The 20,803-nt window shown below is 34.4% G+C and overlaps 1 protein-coding gene and 1 long non-coding RNA gene across 8 annotated transcripts in view; one reads left to right on the top strand and one right to left on the bottom strand.

The window, feature by feature from the left end:
• Positions 1-20,803, top strand: part of LOC127868338 (uncharacterized) — a 153,429-nt gene that overhangs the window by 103,735 nt on the left and 28,891 nt on the right. The gene's annotated exons all lie outside the window — the stretch shown is intronic.
• LOC127868335 (putative ferric-chelate reductase 1) overlaps positions 15,738-20,803 on the bottom strand; it is a 93,944-nt gene continuing 88,878 nt past the window's right edge. For all 6 annotated transcript variants that reach the window (XM_052409999.1, XM_052410000.1, XM_052410002.1 and 3 more), the window contains one exon: positions 15,738-20,112. In XM_052409999.1, coding sequence (XP_052265959.1) covers positions 19,999-20,112 — 114 coding nt within the window. In that variant the 3' untranslated portion in view covers positions 15,738-19,998. The remainder of the gene's footprint in view (positions 20,113-20,803) is intronic.

Below are 20,803 nucleotides of genomic sequence, written 5' to 3'. Positions count from 1 at the left end.
TGCCACCACCATCATAAAAAAATTGAAGTACAGTTATTTGATGATGAAAGAGGCATACATTGATGTTAAAACAAAATGAATTGCTGTCAGACAATCAACAAGAAATCATGGCCTTCCAGAATCAACCTTGCGGTGGAGATTGACAAATGGAAAAGGCAAAGATGTTCACCTTGGACGTCATACAATGTTCACTAGAATACAAGAAGAAATTCTGTCCCAGCAATGTGTTTCCATGGCTCACCTTGGGTATGGTTTTTCAAGATGGCAGATCCTAAATATGGCATAATATGGGGGGGGGGGGTGCTTTGGGCATTGAAAATGAACCTACACAACACTGGTTTTATGGTTTTCTGAAGCGATTTCCAGATGTCAAGATGGTACACCCCAAAAAGCGTATAAAGGCGCGACATGCTATTGTAACCAATGAAATGCTAAAAAAATACTTTACGGAGCTTGAGCTCACTTTAGATAAACATGACATCAAGAACATACCTAAAGACATATGGAATGTTTATGAAACCGGTGTTTCACTCGATCATAACCCACCAAAAATATTAGCTAAAGTTTGCAGCAACCCCAACTGTATTTTACCTGGTATTCAGCCACCACCACCATTGTTGTTGCAGTAAGTGCTCTTGGTGAATCAATACCACCTTTCATAATTTTTAAAGGTGAGGTTTTATGCAGCAAAATCAAATACGATGGGGTTCCCGGAACAGTATACAGATCTTCAGCTAATGTGTGGTCAAATTCAAGTTGATTTGAAGAATTTTTCCAACCATTTTATACGGCACGTAACGGTCAGACCATGCATTCTTCTTTATGATGGACATTCAACTCATGTAACATGCACCATAATTGAAAAGAAAAGACAAGAGAACATATTTGTGTTACCACCACACAGTAGTTATTGCCTTCAGCCCCTAGATGTGTCCATATTTAGTCTTTTCAAGAAGACCATAAGCACTGAATGTCACAAATTTTTGCATGAAAACCCAGTCGTGTCATTGTTATGGAAGATCTGCCAAACATATTAACAACAGCCTTCAAAGCTTCCATGAATGTAAGTACAGTAATGTCAGGGTTTAGAAAAACAGGAATATTCCTTTTTGATCCATCTGCCCCCTGTGTTGATCCTCCAGTCTTCAGTGCTGAAAATAGAAAATACAAACCAAACAGAAAAAAAATAAAGATAACAGAACTGTTAAACTATTATTTCAGGACAAAGAAAATGACTTAAATCAGAAGAAAAAAGAAGTAAAACATAAAAAAGAGAGCAACTTTTGTACCGCCCTTTGGTGCTGTTATAACTGAAGATAAGTACTGTGAGCTACCTTACATGGAAGATACAATTGCTCATCTCTATGCGCTCAATTGTAGTTTGAGTTTGAGTCCAGCAACAAACTCTAAGGATGACGGAGACCGTTTAACGTTTTAACTAATTCCTATTTATTCATACAAGCATTAAACATTATATAATACAATAATAACTCTTAACTGTTAGAGTTTACTTATAAATGATGGACATTTGGCGAACAGTTGCTCTGCTTTAAGATTGTCGATATCATAAAATAGTACTGATATTCTATGAAATACTAAAAACATTTGTTTTTCTTAAATACCTGTAGTTAGTAGTTCATGTAACAAACAAATTCTGATTATTACTTTTAATTCGTGAAATGAAAATGTTATTTTGATTAAGTAATAATGTTTGTTTCTTACTTTTTGAAGGGTTTTCAATTAAACGAACAGTGATGTTTGTTGTTAGCATCTGTTGCCAAAACTATACGGAGAACCTCCTTATATACCCTTCGGATGCTGCAGCCAATGACAATCCTGCAGCATCCTGCAGCATATATGGAAGTAATGCGGCTACATGTAAACAAGAATACAATTTTAATTATAGCATATCAACAATCATAATAAATATCACTTATTGATCACAGAAGGCAATAAGTTTGATGACTTGAAACAATAAATAGCTTTAAATATGCATGTATAACAATACAATATTAAATGCTGCAGCATGAAAACTTTAATAATTCTTACGCAGTCAGCGTCTCAAATAGTTCTATGCAAACTATTGTGTTTTAACAATTAATATAAATAAAGAGTTTGCAAGTTTTAATAAAAATCATCTTTTTAGACAAATAGAGGAGTGAGTATTAGAATTTTACAGCCTATTCGAAAGTAAAATGCATGCAATAACACTCCACCATATTCCTACGTATGACGTCATCAATATACCTTGCTGCAACACTTTTTGACAGTGCAGGAATTTCAAATATGTTGGATTATTCTCACAACAAACAACATATAATGGACTAAACACAAGGTAAATACAAATATATAAATATATTAGATCTTGGAGAACATTTTCTTGCTAAATGCCGTGCACTGTATAGACAAAATGCGAACAACAACAATAATGTGCACCGATATTCAGATGAGGAATGAATTCGGATGAATATTACATGTTATACATGAAATATACATTACACAGCAACTTTTGTACCGCCCTTTGGTGCTGTTATAACTGAAGATAAGTACTATGAGAAAATTGCTACTGAACTTAACTCTGTGGACATTGGGGACAGTGATTAAGACAATTATGTTTGTGTTGTGTGTGGGAAATTCCAACCTGATGCTTTCACACTGAATACAAATTTAAAGTTTGTTGACTGGGGGTGTTGTGTATTATGTAACAAATGGGTGCATTTGAAATTTTGTAGTGATGTTGACAAACTTGCTGACTTTTTGTGTCCAAACTGCGAAAATGAGCAGTAAAAGGGAGTAGTTACAAATTTGATGTGCAGCTAATGGTAAAGTGATATATTTCATGCACAGCTGTACTTGTGCATACCGCTACTTTTTTATTAATTGTACACTATTACTAGTGACTGTATTATTTATTGATTTGTGTGTGTAGTGAAAAAAAAATTGCACTAGAAATCCACATTTAATTTGAATGGTTTTACAAACTGATTTTGTTATTATTTTCTGGAATGTTTTTTATCCCTATTTGGACGCCATATTTTGCTTAAATGGCGTCATTCCACCAAGTGCACAAGATTATATTACCGGACACTGTGATAGTTTGAAAATGAGGTGAGTCATGCTTGTTTTGAAATCAAATCGGACAGTTCTTCACTGAATTAATCAGATATGTTTGTGCTAATAAGAACATGAACTTCTTATTCTTATAATAAATTTAGATATAATGTTATCAATTTATAAAAGAACACGTTTTTAAACCAATTGACCCTTAACTGCGCAAGATTACCTGACAGCATCGTACATGACGTGTTCTCATTTGTGAATTCTGTACGCAGGTTAGCATTAGTACTGTACAGAGGGTGATTAAAAGGCAAAAGGTCATAAAGAGCTAGGAATGATGAAATGATGAATAATATACAAAAACTAAACACCACATGTGCAATGTTAATCATTTGGTCAGTGTTTAAACACTCGTTGTTGCATTGACTGACACTTTTTGACCCTGAAATCAGTCGACTGGTGAACCCCCCCCCCCCCAAAAAAAAAAAAATACAAAAAAACTACGTACCCTCCTACATTTTTTTGCCTAATACACGCGCAGCACGAGGGCAGAAAGGGATTTTGAGAGCGCCCGCAGACGATCATGTCCGAGAAAATGTATTTTTGCTATTAATGCATAAACAAATCACACATACCAAAATGAATTAAAATAACATTGAAAACAATACGTCTTCTTCATTCGACAACGACAAAATGATGCGATTGTTTCAAATGACGTCATACAGTTCAATATTGTGCGATGTTATAGTTTCAGCCTTAGAGGCTGGTAGCGGTATTATTATTTTTATTATGTTTAGAAACTTGTTTGAAACCATTCTTATACTTAGATTCTTATACATGCTTATACATTCTCTGTATAAAGTGAACTTGTTGTTCATCAATTGAGAGTTCTGCAGGTTATACGGAATTTTTACAGACCATTATCTGACAAGCTGCCTTACAGTCAAAATAAGATTAGTTCGAACGTCTTACATTGGAGATACTATTCGCATCGTAAGCAAGCTCCGTGTAATCGGTATCCTACAATTAATAAGTGCAACTCCAGGAAGTGTTTATGTTGCAAGTATTTAAATAGGTCCTCTTTTATTCTTTCATCTGTTAATAACCGCAAATTTTCAGTTAATATTAAATCCGATTTCTCATGAAATTCCATGCATGTAGTATATGTCATTACTTGAAATGTACCCTGTTGTGGTGCGCAATACGTTGGGCAGACTGGTAGATCACTTAAAACACGTTTTAGGGAACTTTTTTATAAAATAAAAAATAACAATTTTTTTACAACTTTATTTACCAACACTTTAATAAAACGGGTCTTAACATAACAAATATTTCTATGCAACCTGTTGAGCAACTTATTTTTGATAATAGTACTTCAAATCAGTACCAATTAAACGCAAGGTGCGTGTCGGAATTTGAATGGATTAAACGTCTACAAACAGCTTACCCACTTGGATTAAATGATAATATATTAAATGTTGGAAATATTTCTAAAAATAAATTGATTAATTCATTTTCTCTTTTTAGTAAACGTCATAGAAATAAACGTTCACACGGCATCAGGAAAAATGGTAACGTTACATAAGGCGTAAATTTAAAATTTAAAATTGATAAGGACTGTAAACTTATTTTACATCAATCTGACCCACTGTATGAATGTGCTTGTATTATTGAATCTTTCACTGACTATTATCTTAAACCTTTTATTGAAAGTGCACATCAGAAAACTAGATATCGTATCAAAATTGAGTTTTGTAACAAAGGTCTTGATTTAATTGACCTTCCTAAAATATTCAATGATAAAAATGTGTGTCGTTTGATACCGCCTTATTTCCGCAAAACTGAATCACCACTTATTTGCTACAAATAGAGTAAACCTGTTAGAAGTATCGTTTTTAATTATAATTTTATTTCCATAGATATTAATATAATAAGAAATTGTCCTACATCATGTGACTGTTCTATTTCAAAATATATGTAGGGTCCAGTTGGACATGTAATTACTGGGGACCTTAATTTCATTCAAAATAAAAACCTAAGAAATTTACTACGCAGAGGCCCTCAGTATAGATTGCCTATTCCTGTTGATTATGATGACTGCATTAAGAAAATCGAAACATCCTTACAGGAATATTGTACTAAATGGTGCAGGAAGGAAAATGCTGAAATTACTGCACTCAATGAATGGAAAGTATAATGCATGGCCATGAATAAGACCATTTTGCCGAATGCAAAAAAATAAATGTAATAGTTAGTATTACTGACAAGAAATTCCCATCACTTTACTGGATACCTAAATTACATAAAACGCCATATAAAAGTAGTTTTATCGCTAATTCAGTGTTTTGTGTGAGCACTAAGCGCTGCCCTACTGGGAGCAGGCAGTCTGCGTTCGATTGCCGAACAGATCACAACGTTTAATACGTTACAGTCATTAGAGACCATATACTATTGGAAGTATCTGTGACTTTGGATGCCTTTTGAGTGGGAGTGACCCAGGCAACTTTGCGCACAACATACCATAGCTTGCTGGGTAAGCTTGAGAGTCATATATTAGTCCGGGTTGCAGGTCTTCTTTGGTAATATAAGTCAGTGCACGTTTCTGGTCCCTTAGGTCAGACTGAGCTTGGGACATATCTGTGACTTTGGATACTTTTAAGTGTAGGCGACCCAGGCAACTTTGTGCATAAGATACCATAGCTTGCTGGGTAGCCTAGAGACTCGTATCTAAGTCCGGGTCACAGGTTTCCATTCCAGTTAGTGCACGTGTCAGGTCTTGTAGGTCAGCCTGAGTCTGTCAAGCAACTTATTGTCGCTTGTACTACACTGACCGATTGTCCTCCTTGCATAACGCATACATTGGACACCCTGCAGACACGTTAATATAGGTCGAGGTGACCCAAGTCAACCCAAGAAAACCCAAGACGACCCAAGTCAACCCAAGTCGACCAAAGTCAACACAAATCCCCAAGACAACCCAAGTCGACCCAAGTCATCCCAAGTCGACCCAACTCACAAATGGCATATGAAACCGGCATGTAAAGTGATTAGACGTTCATCCTTCCAATTATACAATAATTCTAAATCATTAATAGTGTAAATATTCATTGATTCCAGTTTAAATTGAGGTTGTTGAATATCTAATCAAACGGCTAAGGAAAGCCCCGGGAAAATCCGTGTGTTGAAAAATACCACTGGTGTTTGTTGCCATTGAATATATCCCGAAGAAACGGTAAACACGTTACACTTGTACTACCAAGCAATTATCAGTGTATCTTACATCTGCAGTGAGTGCTATTAGATACCATATAGCTAAATATTGTAATAAAGTTTATGAAAATAGTAATATTAACCTATTTTGGTAAATAAAAAACTCCTTAGAAGTAATTGATAAATTTGAAAAGAAAAAATATAAGGTATCACAAGTAAGCACTTATGATTTTTTAGCGAGGCTGTTTTCGGAGAAAACCCGAGCTATTGTCATAGCCAGCTCGTCGTCCGCCGTCCGCCGTAGGCGCGTGCTAAAACCTTAACATTTGCCGTAACTTTTTAAATATTGAAGATAGCACCTTGATATTTTGCATGCATGTGTATCTCATGGAGCTGCACATTTTGAGTGGTAAAATTTCAAGTTAAACATCATCCTTCAAGGTCTAGGGTCGAAATAACAAAGTCAAGGGAAGTAATAAGCTTTAAATGGACATAGTTATCTGACCTGCCCACGTATATATTTTTGTTAAATAAATCAAAGCGGCGCAGTAGGCGGCATTGTGTTTCTGACAAACACACTGTGGTAAAAGGTCAAGGTCAATGTCATCCTTAACGGTCTACGGTAAAAAATACAAATTTAAGGGAAGTAATAAGCTTTAAATAGGGAGATAATTATTTAATATTGAACATAGCCACTTTATAAATTTGGCATGCATGTGTATCTCATGGAGCTGCACATTTCGAGTGGTCAGTCACAGTCACGGTAGTGGTTTTTAATTATTTGCTACTAAAAATAGAGATTTGTTAGAGACAATTATTTTCAAGGGAAGTAATTTATATAATTATAAATCTCATATTATATATTTCCTTACCAATATAAAGAAGTTAAAGAAGTTCTTTTCACAGTTATTGTACAGATTTATTATTTTGATTATTTATAACTCAAATGATTGATTTGTCAAAGTTTTTTTAAATTATATAATTATAATTTCTTTGATGTTTATTACATACCTGTGGACTTATGTCCATAGATACATGATCTTTTCTGGCTATGATCTCTTTTAAACCAAAGGCCTTGGTTGTCAGTGATGTCTGACATGGTCATAATTGACTGTGAGACCCCCTCCCCGGTTGGATTGGACAAAATTCAAGGAAAGTAATAAGCTTTAAAGGGAGATGATGTCTATACCTGCCAAACGATAAATAACAATTTTATTTCAAAGCGGCGCAATAGGGGGCATTGTATTTCTGACGAACACATCTCTTGATATATATAATTATCATTTCTTACCTGTTCTAATTTGTGAATGCTAGTTTTCATTAAATACCAGCGGACTTATGTCCATACATACATGATGAACTCTGGCTATGATCTCTTTGATAAACCACAGGCCTTGGTTGTCAGTGATGTCTGACTTGGTCATTTTTAACTGTCTACAGACCTCCCCCCCCCCCGGTTGGATTGGAAAAAAACCTAGGCAAGTAATAAAGCTTTAAAGGGAGATGATGTCTATACCTGCCAAATGATAAATAGACATTTTATTTCAAAGTGGCGCAGTAGGGGCATTGTGTTTCTGACAAACACATCTCTTGTTGGGTCACTAGGTCAAAGATCAAGGACACTATGACCTCTATAAAAAAATAATTCTGACAAGCTTTCGCAGCCGAGCGTGGCACCCGTTATGCGGTGCTCTTGTCTACACTATATACAACGCTTCCTCACACTTTAATAAAATCCAAACTTGTTTCTTTGATTGATAAAACATTTGCTAGAAGTGTACATATCTGGCTTTAAACATTAAAACATCTTTTTTTACAAATCAGATAATAGATAATTACATCATTTGGACTTGTCTTGACTTTTGTGCAGCACTTACTTTTCTTCTGGATAACTTGTTTGTTGAATTTAATGGTAAAATATTTAAACAAATTATCGGCGTTCCTATGGTTACTAATGGTGCGCCACTTACAGCTGATCTTTTTTGATATTGTTATGAAAGCGAATTTATGTTAGAATTATCTAAAACTAAACAACTAGATTTGATTCAATGTTTTAACTTTACTAGTAGGTACATTTATGACATACTTAATTTAGATATTCCATTCTTTGAACAATATATTCAAAAAATCTACCCAAACGAACTAGTCTTAAATAGATTGTGTCAAGCCAATACAGACGCTGCGTATTTAGACTTACATCTTACTATTAATAATAATATGATTAAAACTAGTTTATACGACAAACGGGGCGACTTTAACTTGGAAATTGTGAATTTTCCATTTCCAGATACGTTTGATTCTTAATATTTAATCACCTAAGCTTGTTTTATTAGTAATGCAATTTTACAGTACCGCCCCTTTAATATTTTTATTGAACAGTACTGCCCCTGGATTTTGTTTACGTCATCGTGTCTTTGCTTGTTAAAAACGTCATAAGATACTATTTCTCTTTCCTGGCTACATTGATTTCTTGTGACGTCATACGACCAACTTTCACAGTTGTTATATACATGCATGGGCCATTAGGTTTATAGCGTTCAATTTTCATTTTATTTTCTCTCTGACAGGCGTTTCTTGTTTGATTTATTGTTTAGCAGTACGTAAACAACCAAGCAATGTAATATGGAACTTTTACACCCATTATTGCTGCTTCTTCCTGCATTTGTGCGATGATGATCTGAAATATTAAATTTATGATGCTATATTCCTAAATCTTTCTCTATAAAGAAGGAATGTAGTTGACACTTGTTCGTAGTTTCATTTCATCGTTCCTCAAAAAGTTGTAGCTTCTGTTGCTCTGGTCTCTTTCCTTCCATTGAGTAATTAAATGGTAATTAAATTGAATGCGTTTTAATTCCCTATTATTATTGTTTAATTTGAGTTACAATGGTAAGAGGTTAAATTTTATTTAAACTTTAATGTATCATGAATATTGCTGGGCCAAGTGTGAGGTTGAGCGCTCAAAAACCGGTCTAAACCCCCAATGCTTTGCATTGACCGTTCCAAGGCGGTGACCCCAGCTTTATTCATTTATGTGTTATGTATGTTGTTTTGTATTGTGCTGTTTTGTGCTGTTTTGGCGATTGGTCACTTGCCTTAAATAAAGGACCAACTAAGTGTGTATAATGAGAATTCAGTACTGCTCCAGCAGCTGGAGTTTCACTTCTTTAAATTTACATATGTCTCACTCGATCATCATCAGAAATGACGAGGCTTTACCTTCGTTAGGCAGTTTTCGATTTCAAATGTGTTTAAACAGTGGATTAATGCAAATCCGAAATGCAGCCGCGCAAAGTAAGAAATGAGGAATTATTTTGGAATTTACTGGTCGTTACGGATAAATATATCGTCATTTTCATAGATGTTTCTTTCGAACAGGTCTATCTTATTTCGTTCCAACTCAATTTTGTAAAAAATAATAGAATCTACTACCAACACATTGTTACTGAAGTATTTCAAGCATACAGCAGGGACGTTGAAGGTACAAAAACACAGCATAGTCCTTTAAAAGTTTTGAGTAAATAACCTTAACTTCATTGACGTTGCCAATACACTGTTGTCAAGAGAGTGCTGATGTTATAATTTGAAAAGTGGATTGAAATATTCATTGCCTTTATCCCTGCATTCATGAGGAAACTGGTGCTAATTCAGTTCCCCATTTATGCTTGGAAAGTCGTCGAAGGCTGGAGTTATTAACAAAGTTCATAATAACTTCATTGAAGTTACTAAGGGAAGGGAAGTAACTGCGCGTGGACCAGTTTATGGATATGAAAAACACATAACAGGGCGTGAATCGCATTGTTAATACACGATTTCTTCTGTTGAAGCCCTCCTTTTGCCAAGTTTGTGCACCCCGCCAGAGGGCATTATAGATAGAGTAATTATGCAATAATAATGAAAAATATTGCTATTTTCACTGTTTGACTGTGAAATGACGTCATTTTTTTTAACGAAATGACGTCATAAATCCAGCGAAATTATCCAATCAACTATTTTGTGTCAATGTGTCAGGAATTTTGTTGGTAAGCGAGCCTCAGCCTCTGGCGAGCTTACTAACGAATTTCATGGACGAGTTTCATAAAATATGGTATGATATGACAACGAGTGTCAGATCTTTTTTATCACACTGCGGGATCACATGCTTTTAAATTAGCAAAGTAAATAAATATTTACGCAAACATAATGATAAAATCGCGAATGTTGTTTACATTTTGTGACGTCATTTGACGTTGCAACGTCATTTCGTCAAAATAACAAAATGCGATTGGTCAATAAACGAAATATAAGCCAATGAAAACGCTTTAAAATGTGGTATTACACATGTGTAATAAAAAAAATATGTAATGGTTGTATTACATGGGAAACAGGGTATAGAATGCGATAAAATATAATTACAACTGCTTTAACGTTCATATGAATGCTGCATTCTGATTGGATAATTTGTTCACGTGACCGGTTTTTCATTTTTCGATGAACCCACTTCGCCCGGGGGAGGGGGAGGGAGTAACTTCCCAAATTTTAGGGTAGGGGTGTCCCGCTGAGACTTCCGAAATGTGACCCTTTTTTATACCGGAATTCTGATAAAGTAGACCCATTTTGATACAAGATTTTTGAAAAAGCATACCCATTTGTTTACGATACCATTGAGAAAGTGGACCCATTTCAATACTTTTTTTTTAATAAACTGGACCCTTAGTTGAACTAGAGAAATATCTAAACTGTAAACGAAGACAGATTGGTCGCTTTCCAATTCGTCTATCGTAATAGAAATCCCCATTTTCAATATGTTTTCAACTTTTAATAAAATCCTATATTTAAGTATGGCCGGAAATCAAATATGTTTAAGTGTTTTCTTAATTTACTTTCAAAGCCTGTGATAACGATTTCTTGATGCCACACATAATCAAAAGTTTCTACAAAACATTTATTAGAGCTATTATCCAAGATGTCACAATGACAGCCGGGATTGGCAGAGTATAATTCCGTGTACACATGTAGCGTAAAGTCGGTTATTTTGATAGTCGTCTAATTCCGACACAATTTTCATAAATCATCTGCAGTAATTGCACTTTTCCGGCACTTTTAGATTATGTAGATTTTGTCACATTTATGACGTATGCTAATATATGACGTCAGTGCGTATAATCTTGGTCGATCAAGCAGCATATAAAAACAGTCAAGTTTCTGCATCTCTCCCGCTAGCTCTACTGAAAATTTACTTTTTGATACCCATTTTATATGCAAGAATGACATTTATCATACCCATTTTGATACTGATACTTTCAAATCTATTTGCATTTATATACAAGCAAATTTCTTATTTCAATACCCATATCTATACTAAGATGCTCAAAACCATACCCATTTCTATAATTTAAGTCGAAAATCACTCACAATAAAATCGGCACACCCCTATGGCACGCCTGAACCACAAAAATGAGAAAAACTAAGTTTAAGTTACTTAAACTAGGTTTTTCTCTACTTAAATTCAATTTAAGTTACTTAATTCGAATTAACGCTGCTTAAAATGAATTTAAGTAGTTTTTGTGGTTCCCGCGGCGTTAACGCTAATTAAAACACCGAAAATGCATTAACGGTGCTTAATGGTAATTTTCTTACTTAAGTTGAATTAATTCAACTTAACAAGGATTTTCTCTATCAATTGTACTATTTTCAATTAAGTTGCGTTAAAATAGGTTTTTCTACTTAAAATATGTTTTCAGTTACACGAATTCAACTTTAGTAAGGAATTTTACTTAAGTTGTAAAGTCGAATTGTTTTGATTGGTCAGTTAATGATCCGGAAGACCTAAGCCAATCAGAAACGTCGTAACAAACGTAAACAGGAAAGGATATTCTTCTACCGCCATTTACAATTTTGCAATGGATCGGTTACAACGCACGCATTTACCTACAGCTGACAGTGTTCTTGAAAGAGTTTCAATAACACTCAGAGATGTACAGAGAGGCAAACAGAACGGCAACCTTGACGTTTCTGCAGCTCGCACCCAGATCGCCAGTCTTCTTACAAACTTGCAGAGACTTGAGAATGACCACACCGTCCCAGAGGATTTACTGAAGAGCACCATCCAGTCAGTAGTGTTAGTCAGAGATAGTCTCCCTGATTTGACTCAACATGCTCAACACAGCAGTCATTCAGTTGATCGTTATGGTGAGTAGAATGCTAAATATAACAAACTTTTTGGCCTGTCATGCATAAAGGGGGTAAGGAGGGAGTCCCATCCCGAAATCCTGTACCTATTATTTTGCTCCTTTGAGTCCTTTCCCGATTTCCTGGATTAAATTAAATTCATTCCCAAATTCCAGATAAAGGTATAAAAAAATGTTAGGCAAATTGTTTTAAATAGATCTAAACCGCAATGCATATCTTACAGTCCCAGCCAAACTCACAGGACCTCAGGACATGACTGGTAAAAAAATTGGAGGTCCAGTAAGGTGACCACAGAATTTATTAACAAACCTGACAACCAATCAAAACGCTTGTTTCATATGCTTATTTTCGGACGCGAGTTTTGACTTAACGATAATTAATAATTCAACTTAAGTAAAAATTTTATTACTTAAGTAATAATTAAATACAATTAACGATGCGAAAGCACTTAAATTAATTTTAAGCAGCGTTAAATGCAATTTAAGTAACTTAACGGTAATTAAAATCAATTTTTGTTGTTCGGGCGCACTTAACGAGTTAAACTAAGTTTTTCTCTGCTTAATTCATTTTTCTCACATAAATAGAAAATAACTCTTCTTAACTACTTAATGCATTTAGTAGCGTTAATTCGAATTAAGTTACTTAAATTGAGTTTAAGTAGTGAAAAACTAAGTTTAAGTTACTTAAACTTAGTTTTTCTCTTTTTTGTGGTTCAGGCGTGCCATACACCCCTTTATACCCGTATATAGGAAGTTACCCCCCCCCCCCCGCGGGCCACTTCGTATGCAAATTTAAACATGAATATTCATAGCGCTACTTTCTGGTCATAAACAAGCTACCAAAATAACGTTATGTTTTGCGCGAAACTTAATGGCGTTGATTTTATTGGTCAATAGCGAAATTACGTTTTGTGCGCGAACTTTAACGATATACAGTACTTATTTGACAGAGATGAAACCGAAACTGAAAATAGATTCATACGCTTGATTAAAAAGGACTTTTATGACCCTTACCATGATAGAATTTCTGCTTTAAGATCATTTTGTGTTGTAATTATAAGAATTGAATAACATTTTTCTGCATTTCATATGTGTATGAACTGTCGGGAAAAATACACCTAATACTTGCATAAACGCCGTCGGCGTTTATGCAAATTAGGCGTATTTTCAAAACAGTTCGTACACCGATGAAATGCAGAAAAATGCTATTCATTTCTTAATGTCTCTAGATCTATAACGCTCAAAATCAACGAAAATTTCGTTAAGAATTTTGTCAAATAAAGTTAACACCTAAACAATCAGTGTTCCTTATAGCAAGAGCCACAATTTCAACGCTGGATGTGGTTTGATTACATAGATTTTTGTAGATACAAAATGCTCGTTTTTAGCTCGGCTGTTTTCGGAGAAAACCCGAGGTATTGTCATAGCCTCCTCGTTGTCCGCCGTCCGGGCGTCGTGCTAAAACCTCAACATTGGCTCTAAAATTAAAGTGCTTCCTTTTACAACTTTGAAACTTCATATGCACATGCACCTTGATGAGATCTACACGACACACCCATTTTTGGGTCACTAGGTCAAAGGTCAAGGTCAGTGTGACCTCAAATATAAAACTTTAACTTTGCCTCTAACATCAAAGTGCTTTCACCTACAACTTTGAAACTTCATATTTACATGCACCTTGATGACTTCTACACGCCACACCCATTTTTGGATCACTAGGTCAAAGGTCAAGGTCACTGTGACCTCTAATATAAAACTTTAACTGTGCCCCTAACATCACAGTGCTTCAACCTACAACTTTGAAACTTCATATGTACATGCACCTTGATGAGTTCTGCACGACACACCTATTTATGGGTCACTAGGTCAAAGGTCACTGTGACCTCTAATATAAAACTTTAACTTTGCCTCTAACATCAAAGTGCTTCCACCTACAACTTTGAAACTTCATATATACATGCATCTTGATGACTTCTACACGCCACACCCATTTTTTGGGTCACTAGGTCAAAGGTCAAGGTCACTGTGACCTCTAATATAAAACTTTAACTTTGCCTCTAACGTCACAGTGCTTCCACCTACAACTTTGAAACTTCACATGTAGATGCACCTTGATGAGTTCTATACGCCACACCCATTTTGGGTCACTAGGTCAAAGGTCAAGTGCCACTGTGACTTCTAAAAAAAAAAAAAAATCTGACAAGCTTTCGCAGCCTAGCGTGGCACCCGTTATGCGGTGCTCTTGTTATTTATTTGTGACACATTTAAGTCCATTTTAATTTCCCGCGAACAAAATGAAATGACGTGCATAATGTCCATATTGCCATCTATTTATGATTCAAGATTCATGAAAAAATATTAATGAACTTTTAAAGTTATCGCAGGATCCAGAAAAAACCCACCATTTTCAGCAGTATCTCTAGTCTATTTGTTGCTATAGCAACCATAATTTTTGGCGTAGGAACAAAATGCAATGACGTGCATAATGTCCATATTGCCATCTATCCATATTTCAAGTTTCATGAACAAATATGAAGAACTTTTAAAGTTATCGCAGGATCCAGAAAAAAACACCATTTTCAGCAGTATTTCTGGTCTATTTGTTGCCATAGCAATCATAATTTTTGACGTAGAAACAAAATGAAATGACGTGCAAAATGTCCATATTGCAATCTTTCCATGTTTCAAGTTTCATGAAAAAATATGAAGAACTTTTAAAGTTATCGCAGGATCCAAAAGTGTGACTGACTGACAGACAGAGCGCAAACCACAAGTCACCGGTAGGGGACAAAAAATGGCAATTTGTATCTACAAACATCTATTTTACTAGACAACATCTGGCGTTGAAATTTCGGCAATTGCCATAAGGAACAATGATATTTTAATGTTAAGCTTTATTTTACCAAATATTGTACACAATTTCCGTTGATTTTGAGTTGTAATGTTACTTTAAGTAAGTAAAAGGTGAAAAAGCATAAAATAAAAAGAAAATTTGTTGGATTCGGTGGAATGTCGATTTTAATTTACTCGTGAACATTGAATTATTTTTTTGTCTATGAAAATCTAAAAATAGAAAAATGAGTTCCGAAAAGGTGTTATTTTCATCGGTGAAAATAACCATTTGTTTATTTTCACTGCTCTTATTTCACTGCAGAAATGACGTCTTTTATCATTAGGTATAAAAGAAATATATGATCAATCGTATTTATTCATTTTCACCACCGATTGCACAACTTTTTTCAGAGACGACAAAATTACCATACCTTTTTAGAATTAACACAACAAAAGAGGGAACACACATAAGTTGCTTTTTTTATTGAAAGAGACTGTAGTGATAAATGCTGAAATACGATTTGTTCAAAAAAGAGCACAGATGAAATCAAGAATAAACAATTATAAATTTATACAAACCCATAGTTTTAAAACAAGTTGTAAACATCAGTATGACAAAATAAATAATAAAATAGTTCATTTCTAAATTGAACATAATAAATGTTACTTATTATGGTGATATGTTTAGGGTACATTTAATTTAAAAAAAAGGTCAGTGATAGAAGTACGCCCTGTCTAAGAAGTGGACCCCATGGGATGCCATATTTGTTATTTGATTATTAAAATTAACTTCCATTTAATTAAAAAAAATATCAAGAAAGTTAGGTGAAGATGCTGTGAACAGTGAATAAATTTAGAGAGTTTGAACAGCATTTTTCTTATAAACAAAGGGCAGTTAATCTGAAGTTCCTGGTACCATTTGGCTGGTAATCAAACCAGGCCTCCATTTTATGCTGTTCTCCATTTTATGTCAAGTCAAGAAACATTTCCTGAAGGTTTGGTAAATAAATGAGGACAACTGTCAGAGTTATAAAAGATTGCCTCCATTTTATCTCAACAAACATTTTCAGAATGTTTGGTAAATATATATTATGAAAACTGAACATGTTAGAGAGAAAAACAAGAGGGCCTGAAAGGCCTAAAGTCGCTCACCTGAGATAACAAGATATTATTGGGACAAATCGTCTTAACAACTTTCATGAAGATCAGAAAATAAATGTGGCCTCTAGTCTAGAGTGTTTACAAGGTTTTTCTATAGCCATAAAAGGAAAAATGCCCCACCCCTGGTGGCCATGTTTGTAAAGCAACCAAAACCATTTTCCCACTAATCCAAGATATCATTGGGACAAATCTTCTGACCAAGTTACATGATAATCGGAAAATTAATGTTACCTCTAGAATGTTAACAAGGTTTTACTATAGCCATATAAGATAAAATGCTCCGCCACCATGGTGGCCATGTTTTTCAACCAACCGGCATCATTTTTGAACTCGTCCCAGATATTATTGGGATGAATCTTCTGACCGAGTTTCATGAAGATCGGACTATAAATGTGGCCTCTAGAGTGTTAACAAGATTTTACTATAGCCATATAAGGAAAAATGCCCCGCCCCTTATCAGCCATGTTTTTCAAGCAAAGGTTACCATTTTCGAACTCATACAAGATATCATTGAGACAAATCTTCTGACCAAGTTTTATGAAGATCGCAAAATTAATGTGGCCTCTAGAGAGTGAACAAGGTTTTACTATAGCCATATAAGGAAAAATGCCCCGCCCCCTGGCGGCCATGCTTTCAACCAACCGGCATCATTTTCGAACTCGTCCAAGATATTATTGGGATGAATCTTCTGATCAAGTTTAATGAAGATTGGACAATAAATGTGGCCTTTACTGTGTTAACAAGATTTTACTATAGCAATATATAGCCATATAAGGAAAAATGCCCCGTCCCTTGGCAGCCATGTTTTTCAAGCAAAGGTTACCATTTTTGAACTCATCCAAGATATCATTGGGACAAATCTTCTGACCAAGTTTCATGAAGATCGGAAAATAATGTGGCCTCTAGAGTGTTAACAAGGTTTTACTATAGCCATATAAGGAAAAATACCCCGCCCCCTGGCGGCCATGTTTTTCAACCAACCGGCATCATTTTCGAACTCATCCAATATATTATTGGGATGAATCTTCTGACCAAGTTTCATGAAGATCAGACAATAAATGTGGCCTCTAGAGAGTTAACAAGATTTTACTATAGCCATATAAGGAAAAATGCCCCGCCCCATGGCAGCCATGTTTGTCAAGCAAACGTTACCATTTTCGAACTCATCCAAGATATCATTGAGACCAATCTCCTAACCAAATTTCATGAAGATTGGACAATAAATGTGGCCACTAGAGAGTTAACAAGGCAAAGGATGACGGCGCACGACGCATGACGGACAAAAAGCGATCACACAAGCTCACTATGAGCACGTTGTGCTCAGGTGAGCTAAAAATAAATGTGCCAATTTGGCCATCCGCTAAATCCCATAATATGTTCTTTTTAGAGATATTAAGGTTATAATAAGATTCGTTTCTTGATTATTATTTTTTTGCCTGCATTTTTTTTCAGATTCCATGAAAACAGTACCAGTTACTTACAGAGTTAATTATTTTAAAAACATGATAACATACACAATTGAAAAAAAGGAGATTAAAGTCAATGTGAGTATATATAAGTAAATGTGAGTATATATAAGTAAAATAGGAGTATGAAATGGAAATTAAAAAAATCTTTAGATTCGGGTAAAAATATCTGTCAAGAATGTAGGATAGTACAAGGCCTACACCAAGAACATTATGATTTACTAGTATCATATAATTTTGCATCTCTATCCTTTAATTGATAAGCATAGTTTATACACTTTATAACATTACAAGTAAACAACATTTGATGAATTTATTACAATTAAGCTTGTCAAAGTGGTCCACATTACTTCAGTGAACAAATTAAATCTCAATTAGTCAGTTTACGTATATGATGACAAAACACTAAAACATATATATTGCAACATTTAACATAAATATTTATCCTCAAAATCTTTATTCGGAGAAGGAATATAAAACTAAACATGACAGCCAAAGTCCCTTACGGGCTCACCTAAGACCCAAATGTACTGTTCTAAGCTGCATGGTATTGTCTCACCATTGCCCATCATGGAAAACTGCCATCCCATCCCAGGCGTTCTTTTATTTAAAAAATAAAACCTTTTTCAACCCTAGCCAAACTATCATTAAGACAAAGGTTCTGATCAAGTTTCATAAACCTTGAACAAAACAAAAAATGGAATAAGTATAATAATGATTGGGCAAAAAGTGTGACTTCTACTGTATTTCTACAGCCCTGTAAGGAAAACTGACCTGCTTCTTAGAAGTCATGTTTTTCAAAGAAAAAGAACCATTTTCAAGCTCTGCAGAGAAATCAGTAAAACAAGTTTCTTACTAAGTTTCATGATTTTTTGACAGGCAAGAGCAAATCTATAACTTCTTTCTCATAAAAAAACGGCATAGGAAATTGAAATGGCCCTTAGCATAAATGAAAGACTAAAGACTAAAATGACTGGATATACTATAACAGCACATGTAAATATTGTAAAATGAAATTTATAAAAGAAACCACTGTTAAAAACTTTGTCATCTTAATGTACATGTTTTATACAATATTACAAATACATACATATGTATACATGTAAACAATCTGTAAATTGAAAACAATTTTTGAAACATCTACATTACCAAAAATTCTAAAGTTCTGACATTCCAGATGCAGAAAGTGCCTATATTAAAACAATTGTTAAAAAACAGCATTACGTTTAATGAGTAAACAGAGAAAAACATTAACATTTATAAAACACCAAATACAGAGTACATACTTATACAGCCTACACATTATTGTCTATCAAAATAGGTATCATGTCATCATTGAAACATTTACATGTTTACTAAATGAAACAACATGCACCGGTACATTGAATTTATGAAGGACAATTACACATCTGCACATGAACAACAAAGTGAAAACCGAAATCAAGAAGACATTATATCTGTCAAGAGTTTTATTGTCATTTCAAATAACTTTTTATACTGAGTTTATTCTTACAAGTAACTGCAATTTACCTTAAATATTTTCTGATATGTATCTTTATATAATAATACATAACAACCATATTAGTAAAACAGGTGTAAAGTTTGCATGTAAAACAAATAAATACCATCATAATTCTTAAAATACTGCAAAGTATTGACAATTATAACTTAGAATTGAGTATACCATAACATCTTAGGCAGGAAATAACATTAAGTGCTCTCTTAAAGAATGATAATTATTGAAGCCTACTTGTTTCAAATACTCATGTATTTTGTTTGTTTAATTTCTAATGTATTTTATCTTGTTATTCTTTATTTTTGTTTAATATATATATATATATATATATATATATATATATATATATATATATATATATATATATATATATATATATATATATATATATACAAAGAAGGTTCAGATGTTTGAAGCTTCTGCTATGCATGCAGAAATGATTTCTTTTCTTCTAAAATATATTGAGGCAAGTATATTAAATTTATTGTAGATTAATATTAAGAGACAACAGAAATGAGATTACAGTGCCCATATCTGGCGGTAGGTATGGGTTGTTGTTGGCATTGCCACCTATGTCAACCATATTTCACATTTCGTCACTTTCGCCAATGGCAACAATGATGATGACTGCCAGAGACAGACTGAATAGCCCAATGCCTTGTACAGCCAACACCCAGACCTTGAATGACTTCACACCGGCCTGAAAGAGATCAACACATATGCAGACATATACTGCACAGTAAACTATCAATTAACCCTTTGCCTGCTGGGAAATTTGTCATCTGCTAAAATATCGTCTGCTGAATTTCTAAAATTAGCATTTTCTTCGCTATTTTTTTCAAAGAATACTATCAGAATAGCAAAATGTTTGGATCCTGATGAGACGCCACGTTCTGTGGCGTCTCATCTGGATCCAAACTGTTTGCAAAGGCCTTCAATATTTGGTTCCAGCCCCGAAAGAGTTAACATGTACACTTCATTATGACCACAAATATTGAAGCTTAGATTGAAAAGCTAGATAAAAGTGAAGGATTAACCTGCATAGAACAATGTAATTTAAAGACAATTACTGAATTCTGGTGCTACCAGTTGCTTTAGTTTTCAAAGTTGTATCCTTTAATATTGTTTTAATCTTTTATGTTACTTGTTGAAAAATATGGAATGGTTTGCCGTTAAAATATTATGAAGGTGCCCAAGCCAGGCAATAAACAACAAGAGGGCCATCATGGCCCTGAATTGCTCACCTGACTAACCTTGCTACACCAACTTAAATTCTATCAGACTATGGCTAGCTATATAATGAAGTGCAAATAGGCCACATTTATTATAAGAGCTGTCCCAAGGGAGCAGGCTGGACTTTAGTGAAGGTTTGATAGTATCAGCAATAAATC

Source organism: Dreissena polymorpha, chromosome 2, assembly GCF_020536995.1.
Source record: "Dreissena polymorpha isolate Duluth1 chromosome 2, UMN_Dpol_1.0, whole genome shotgun sequence".
NCBI classification, from domain to species: domain Eukaryota; kingdom Metazoa; phylum Mollusca; class Bivalvia; order Myida; family Dreissenidae; genus Dreissena; species Dreissena polymorpha.
Note: the sequence above shows the minus strand (reverse complement) of the source record. Positions and strands in the feature narration are given on the sequence as shown.